Source organism: Capra hircus, chromosome 12 (assembly GCF_001704415.2).
Source record: "Capra hircus breed San Clemente chromosome 12, ASM170441v1, whole genome shotgun sequence".
Taxonomy (NCBI): domain Eukaryota; kingdom Metazoa; phylum Chordata; class Mammalia; order Artiodactyla; family Bovidae; genus Capra; species Capra hircus.
This window is the reverse complement of record NC_030819.1, coordinates 70,908,160-70,916,510: the sequence shown is the minus strand read 5'-3', so window position 1 is coordinate 70,916,510 and position 8,351 is coordinate 70,908,160. Positions and strand designations below refer to the sequence as shown.

The 8,351-nt window shown below is 50.9% G+C and overlaps 1 protein-coding gene across 1 annotated transcript in view; it reads right to left on the bottom strand.

Moving 5' to 3' along the window:
* The window catches only part of ERICH6B (glutamate rich 6B), a 52,911-nt gene continuing 50,907 nt past the window's right edge, over nt 6,348-8,351 (bottom strand). The window contains exons 9-10 of the mRNA XM_018056313.1: nt 7,416-7,641; nt 6,348-6,662 (exon numbers count right to left, since the gene is read on the bottom strand). Coding sequence (XP_017911802.1) covers nt 6,348-6,662; nt 7,416-7,641 — 541 coding nt within the window. The remainder of the gene's footprint in view (nt 6,663-7,415; nt 7,642-8,351) is intronic.

The following is an 8,351-nucleotide window of genomic DNA, read 5'->3' as shown; positions in this document are numbered from 1 at the left end:
CTTTGTCCTCATGAGTCTGTGTGTGGATCCTTTTAAAAGAATTTTTTTAACTAAGATTTTTATTGTTGATTCACACGTGGTTGTAGAAGTCATATAGACTGAGCTTGGGTACCTGGACTGGATTTCTCCCAACGGTCCATCTTGAGGAACGGCAACACGGATCACAAGCAGAGTATTGACAGTGGTCCTCTCCACCGGCGTTACTCCCATTTCCCCCATTTTACTGGTATTGTGTGGGTTCTTTTGGCAAGATGATTATTGTGGAAAGACATTTTTGAAACATTTAATGCCTCATTAGTTGAAAGATAATTTTTCTTCATTTGCAAAACTGCCAATTTCCAGAGTACCATCAGCACATATAGTTGTGCTGAACTTTAGCATTATTAAAGTCACAATAAAAACAAGTATTGTATTTTTACAACCCTGTATCTAAATTCTTCTCTGCTGTTAACAAGGAACAAAGAGTAGTCGGCCTTAGTTTTTAAAAAGAGGCCATTTGTCAAAGGAACCTGCGGATATTGGTGGAGGGAAGGCTGCTTCCCAGAAAACAGGAGCTTCATTGCTTCCTTTCAGGAGCTCTTCTTCTGGTGGTGGTGTTTTCACCAGCTTGTCTGTCTGCTCCTCCTCAGGCCCCTGGAACGGAGGCAGCTGCTGGACGCTTGGTAAACGGGCATCCATTACATAGTCATCCAATAAATACATATTTGGGATTTTAAAAAACTCCCAGTTATCAAAATATGTTCACTATTAGACATTTCTACAGTGTTTGAATTTTAACATAAAATGTGAAAGTTTTGTAAATGACACTTGAAAGGTAAACTGCTGTTAAATGTTTGCATATTGGTTCCAGATTTTTTCTATGTATATTTAACTAATTTTTCTTATAATATTGGGCTCTTTTACACTCTTTCAATCAGGTGAGCTTTCCTTTTTTATTTTGGTTGTGCTGTGTAGCTTGCAGAATCTTAGTTCCCTGACCAAGGATTGAACCTGGGCCCTGGCAGTGAAAGCACGTAACAGCTGAACCGCCAGGGAATTCCAGTCAGGTAAGTTTTAACCATCAGTTATGAGTGGTGTTTGTTATTGTTCATTCACTGACTCATGTCCAACTCTTTGCAACCCCAGGAACTGCAGCACGCCAGGCTTCTCTGTCCACCATCTCCCGGAGCTTGCTCAAACTCATGTTCGTTGAGTCAGTGATGCCATCCAACCATCTCATCCTCTGTCGTCCCCTTCTCCTCCTGCCCTCAGTGTTTACAGATAGGCATAGTCTCATCTCAGTGTTTACAGATAAGATCCCTGGGTTGGGAAGATTCTCTGGAGAAGGGAAAGGCTACCCACTCCAGTATTCTGGCCTGGAGAATTCCATGGACTCTATAGTCCATGGGGTCAGGTCGGAAAGAGTCAGACATGACTGGGCGACTTTCACGTTCATTTGCTGAACTATTTGAAAGTAAGTTGCAGGCATCATGACGTTTTACTCCTAAATACTTAAGCATCCATCTCCAAACAGTAGGCACAGTCTCCTACATAACCCTAATACCAATATCACACTTAAAAAAATCAGTAGTATCTACTATGTAGTCCGTATTTCACTTCCCTCAATTGTTACCCAAAATGTTTCATAGCTTTTTCTTACCCAAGTGCTTCCATGTTACTTGGTTGTTACATCTCCAGTCTCTTTTAATGTAGAAATACTTAAGGTTTCTGTCTGCTTGTTTTCATGGCATTGGCATTGACTTTTTTTTTTTTAATAAATATATCTCAAGAGTTGGATACGACTTAGTGACTCCACCACCACCAGGTTGGTTATAGAATGGACCAGAGTCTGGATGGCCCTGTGTTTCCTCATTGCTTAATTCAGAATACCCAACCGTTGCAGAATACATTCTTCTCAAGTATGTGGGACATTTGCCAAGACAGAAGTGCTGGGGCATAAAACAACAAAACAGAAAACCCAAACACAATCTACAACAGTAGTTCTCAATAAGATGACCCCTGCCCCTGCCACCAAGAACACATTAGGCAACATCTAAAGACGTTTTTGGTTGTCATGACTGGTGTGTACGTGTGCACAGGGGTAGAGGTTTTATTGGTTTCTATTAATAGCTGGAGAAGCAACTAGAATGGCCAAATATTTTATAATGCATAGGCCAGCCTCCTACAACACAGTTATCCAGTTCAAAATGTGGAGAGCGGTGGAGTTGCAGAACCCTGTGGCAGACACAGCAACCCCCAGTCTCCAGCACTTGGCTGTTCCCTCGCCTGTTTTCATACCAGCAAATGGTGTCTTGCTAGTTTGGCTATTGTCTGTCTTGCGCACAGCAGGTTGTAAGCTGGTCTGTTGTGTTGACAGCTGTGTACCTGGTGCCTAGACCAGAACCTGCAGTAGATGCTAAGTACCGGTTGAAAGAATCCCCGTGGACCCAAGGCACATAGCCTTCCCTTCCCCGTCCCATTCCTACCCAGTCCTGCCTCTACCCCTCCTTCCTCCCTCCTTTATTCCCTCCCCTCTATTTACAAGGCCATTGCTCTGAGTCAAGACCCTCATTTTCAATATTCCTTGCTGGGAATAGTGAGGTATTTTTACTACAAGAACCTAGGCTTACTAATGTTCTCTTTTCCCTTTGCGTACAACTCCTGATGGCACGCAGGCTGTTCAGACCCCTGTGCATCTGTGTCCAGCCCCATCTCCTTACTGCTCATGCCCTGTACCCATCAGGGTCCTGGAGTGTAAGCATCAGAAGGCATCATGTCTAACGAGCAGGAAAGGGCTCTATTGGAAGGAAACGCGGGTATGGGGGACAGACCAGACGCCGGAGGACCTGAGGAATGAGAAGAGGAAGCTTTATAGGTACAGAGGTTTTGTCGTTTCCAAAGCAGGACGTGTTGGTCCACTGCCTTGGCAGTGTCCTGGCCTTGGCCTGACTGCAGCTGCTTCCATCTTGGCCAAGCTGATTGTGTGTTTGTGTGTGTGTGATCTTGGCCAAGCTGACTGTGTGTGTATGTGTGTGATCTTGGCCAAGCTGACTCTGTGTGTGTGTGTGTGTGTGTGTCTGTGTGTGTGTGGTCTTGGCCAAGCTGACTGTGTGTATGTGTGTGATCTTGGCCAAGCTGACTGTGTGTGTGAGATCTTGGCCAAGCTGACTGACTGTGTGTGTGTGTGTGTGTGTGTGTGAGTGATTCTCCGTGCTTCATTAATGCTGCAGCAGGGAGAAGGAAGATCCTCTGTCAGTATCCATGGAGTGCCTCTCAGTTCCAAATCCACCCCCTTTTGGCCCTGCTTTGAGATTCTGGAGCTGGGCCCAGAGAACATTTCTCCACCGCCAGCTGGTGCAGAGTGAGGCTCTGTAGTGTGCTGATGCTGTGCCGCAGGCACAGGGGAAAGGGGTCTCTCCTTCACCGCCCTGGCAGTGGTGTGGGGTGGGGCTGGGGGGAGGACAGGTGCTCTCTGGTGAGTTCTCCTGCTATCCAAGCAGCAAGTGTCTGTGAACCAACTCGTTGTTGCAGATGTAGTTGGCTAAGACACTGTAAAGAGGCGGGTCCCTCACCCAGCATAACTGGTGTCTTATAAAAAGGGGAAATTAAACAAACATTTACTTGGCCATGTCGGCTCTGAGTTGCAGCCCGCAGGCTCTCTGGTTGTGGCTCACAGGCTTATTAGTTGCTCCTTGGCATGTGGGATCTTAGTTCCCAGACCAGGGGTCGAACCTACATCCTGTGTGTTGCAAGGCCGATTCTTAACCAGTGGACCCCCAGGGACGTCCGTGGAAAGGGGGCATTTGATCCAGAGGTGCGCACACAGGGAGAACGCCATATGAACGCCAGAGACAAAGGAACTCCTAGGAGCTGGGAGATGGACCTGGGCCACATTCTTTCCACACCCTTGATCTTGGACTTCCGGCTTCCAGAACTGAGCCGATCAGTTTCTGCTGTGTAAGCCACCCAGCGTGTGGTCCTTTGTTACAGCAGCTCTAGCAAGCTAACACAGAGGGTGGGGGCTGGGTTTTTCTAGTTCCCGGTCACCCGGCTGCTTTCACTACATCCTTCATCTGTGAGGGGACTCACTCCTCCTTATGAAGTAGTCCCTGGCTGCTGGGTTATTCTGTCTGGTCCATGATAACACTCACACAGAGCAACAGCTGCAAGCAAAGTTGGAAATGCAAAAACTCTCTGTGAAATATCGCATCTAAGTAAGTGCTGGCAACGAGATATTTTAATGGCTAAATATTTAATATTTATTATACATTTATTTGGCTGTTCTGGGTCTTAGTTGCAGCATGTTTGACCCAGTTCCCAGACCAGGGACTGAACCCAGGACCCCCAGCATTGGGAGTTGGAGTTCTAGCCACTGGACCACCCAGGGACGTCCCTAAAGATTCTGAAGAAGTATTTGTCTGTTGGGCTGTGCTGGGTCTCAGTTGTGGCACACAGGATCTTTAGTAGCAGCATGCAGGATCTTGTTCTCTGACCACAGATAGAACCTGGGACCCCTGCATCGGGAGTGCGAAGTCTTAGCCACTGGACCACCAGAGAAGTCAGAATATTTTAAAACAGGGAGCTGACCAAACCCAATGCCTCTTCAAGGCCACCTGTTGACAATCTCTGCATTAATGGGGTGAGTCACGCTTTTAGGCTTCTTGGAAGGAGCAGGACCAGGGGAGGCCCTGGCTGATGATCCTAAGCGCTCACAGCTGGGAAGCCCCGCTCCGAACGCTTCCCCAACACCATCTGTTCTCATCCTCCAGCTGCGAGCTCTGTTCTGTGGTTGCCCTCCTGTTACAGAGGAGGGAATGGAGTCCCAGAGGGGCTCCCTGCCTTGGCCTAGGTTGCACAGCCGGCATGTGGTGGTGCCAAGACCCCCACCTGGACCATTGGCTTCCAAGGCACATGTGGGAGAAACGTCGGGGCTTTGAGACGTGGGCAGGCTTGGAGGGTTTATTTGCTGCTGAGACTCGACCCTGGAGCTTCTGTCTCCAGCGCCTGGTAAGAGAAAGGGCCCCTGCCCACACCCAGCAAAGGTGTAAACCAACAAGCTCTGGAAATGTGGAGGTTGGCCCGTGACGCTTCGCTCCCCATAGCGGTCACTGGCAGCGCTCGTGGCTCACCGTCTGGCAGCAGAGTAACTGTAGTACTAGCTGGTGATGCCACGTGCCAATAAGATGTGAGAATCAGAGGGAAAGTGACCGGTAGGGCCCGCTGCTACCAGCCTGACCACCCCGGCCCCACCCCAGGAGCACTGTTGTCTGGGTTTGGAGTGAGGATGGGACTTCGGTGAAGATTTGGAGGCAGGAGAGACCAGCTGCAAAAGTAGGGTTTGTGTGTCTGTTCACAGCAGGGATTGGCTAGTTGCTCGGCTGAGCCAGGAAGAAGGGGTTTCCCACACGCTTTTGGTTCAGGCTGCAGTTGGGGTCATTCTGGAAAGTCTGCAGTGTCTCGGATGTAGGAAAGGCATGCTGTACAGGACCACCCAGCTCCTGAACCCCCCTTTTCTAGAAACTACTGCCCCTCCCCATGCTTGACATCAACTAGGAGCTATGGTTACCAGACATAACCCCACCCGCCCTACCACACTGGATTGAACCTTGAGTGACCTAATCGAGCCAGGCCAATCGGAGACCACTGGTCTTTGAGAAAGATCAGGAGACAAAGCCACACTAACTGAGATGCCTAGAAAGCACGCCTTTGGAATAAGACGGGTGTCGCTGAGCTGAGAATGCCAGTCCTGGCTCTGGAGGCCTCCCACACACCGGTCCTTTCTGGACTGGAGACCCACTGCACCTTCCACCCAGATCGCACGTTTCCCATTTTGCTTTACCTACTCGAGTTGGTGACTGTCACCAGTGCCCAAAAGGGGCCCAGAGATTGAAGAGGCTTTGACTGTGGGTCCTTTCGGGCTTCCCCGCCCCGAGCTGGGGGACTGGCTGCAGGCTGGTGCTGCTTTACTGAGCGAGTGTCCCTCTGCCTTGGCAGGGGCAGAAGAGGGGGTATTTGTGAGGCTACTGTTTCTAGACCCATTTTACAGGTGAGGAAACTGAGGCAGGAAACTACATGCCCAAGGTCACACAGTCAACAACGGCTTTGAGATAGTCTGTGTCCTGACTCAACTCAAGGACTAGAAAGAACTTCTGCATTCAAATGACCAGAAGAAGCCAGCGGGACATGGGTTGACATGTATTCTCTGAAACAATTTGCCTCTGGTACCCTCAGGGCACATGCTTACGTCTTCTGTGCCCAGCCACAGACGCTGTCAGCCCTGTCTCTGCCCCCCTCCACCCCCCCAGAACTCAGCCCCACCAAACCAAGGAGCTGTGATAGGTACCAAATTACAAGCCAGCTCTCAAAGCCTAGGGCTTTGGGGGTTTCCTTGGGGCATCTGACAACTCCACCTCCCCCAGACATTTAGCACCTGCCGAAGCCCCTCTGGGACAACTGGGCAATGGCCTGAGCTTGGTGGGATCGAGCCCCTGCTCGGAACTGTGCCGCCTTGTTGGCAAGATCTTGACGCACCATGTGAAGCTTTCCAAGTCGGGGATGGTCAGTAGCCTCAGGATCCTACTCATTTTCCCCAGAAGGATCTGGATCTTCTGAGCCATGGGACTGACTTCCATCTCCAGGACTGATTTCTTTTTCATTTCGCTCAGCACCTCCAGGGTAATGTACTGGGGGAATTCACAGAAGGCTGGGTGAGGATTAATGTGGCCCGGACACCACGTGCCCCCCACAGCAGGACTGGGACCCTGTGGTCAGAGTCTTCCTGGACGCTTCCAGGACCGAATCTCTCCAGGGCAAACCTGAGTGCCCCGCCACCAGTGACGTTTCTTCTGCTTCCCCAAGACACTTGACCCGTGCCTCTGGACACACAGGCTACGGTGATTGGGCTGAGGCCACATGCCAACCTGACCCCAAACCAAAGGCTGTGCCCTCCTGGGGGCGTCTGGTGCTCCCCACGGACTCCCTAGCGCAGCAGAGGACAGCCCTGCCACAGCCAGGGGGCCAATGTCTGCCCATGAGCCCCACCTCCCTCTGGGGCTCCCCTGGGGCCTGTCCAGGATGAGGATGTCAGTCTCCTCCGCTCTGAATCTCAGGGTCTTCGGATGTCAGCTGATTGCCTCTTTTGTTTACATTTATTTTTAATGGGAAGATAGTCGCTTTACAGTGTCGTGTTGGTTTCTGCCATACAGCGTGAATCGGCTGTCAGTGTCCCCTCTCTCTTGCACTTCCCTCCCACCCCCCACATCCCAGTCCTCTAGGAAATGATTGCCTTTGTACACGGTCACACGGCCGGTCCATGAAGCTGGCCTCGTTTCCCTAGGGGCTGGGCTGAGGCAGAACATAGCCCAGAGGCCAGGGCGTGGACCACCCCCAGCCCGCAGTGGCCCAGGGCAGACCGAGGTGGGGAGTTGGGACCAAACCTTGTACTTGGTGCCCAGGTTCAAGCAAATGTGCTTCTCGTGGTGGGTGAAGTGGAAGATGATTTTGTCCTGGCTCCTGATTTGCACCTCGACGTACTGGTTGATTTTCAGGGAGATGGGCTGGATGGGGGGCGCGTGCACGTGGAGGCTGAGATCCCACCAGTTCCAGGCCTTCTGGTATTCATCTTTGGCGAAGTAGTAGCCCAGGTTTTGGCTCAGGCTCAACCTAGACCAAGAAGGCATCAGACAGCTGCGGCTCTGGGCCCGGGGTGGGAGGGGGTGGGGCGTGGCTTCCCCCAGCGATGCAGGCCTGCCCTTCCCCCTCTCCAGCCTGGCCCCGCCCCCAGAACCCAGAAAAGGTGCAGCCCTTCAGCCCCAGCCTGCCTCTAGCCCCTTACACCCAGTCGCTCCTTTCAGTTTCAGGTCATGTGTGCTTTTGATCTCCTCAAGGCTTTGCCATGCTGTTTCCTCTCCCTGGAGAAAGTGTTCCTTCTAGCCTGTGTGGTACAGTGGGTTCTAAGTCTAGGCTTAAATGTCACCTCCTCCAAGAAGCCCTTCTTGACAAGCCCCTCTGGGTACCAATATGACAATTCACCCTTAGTTAGGTTTCTTCGTATAATTTACTAATACACATTAATTCTCATTATCTGCTGTAATTAGATTCCACAAAGCTGCCTCAGACACGGAGTTAGCAAATAGTACACCATTGCTCCCCAGGGAAAGAGGTGTGTGTATACACATTATGGGGACTTCCCAGGTGGCTCAGTGGTAAAGAACCCGCCTGCCAATACAGGAGACACAGCAGACGCGGGTTCAGTCCCTGGGTTGGGAAGATCCCCTGGAGGAGGAAATGGCAACCCACGCCAATATTCTTGCCTGGAGAATCCCATGGACAGAGGAGCCTGGCGGGCTACAATTCATGAGGTCGTAAAAGAG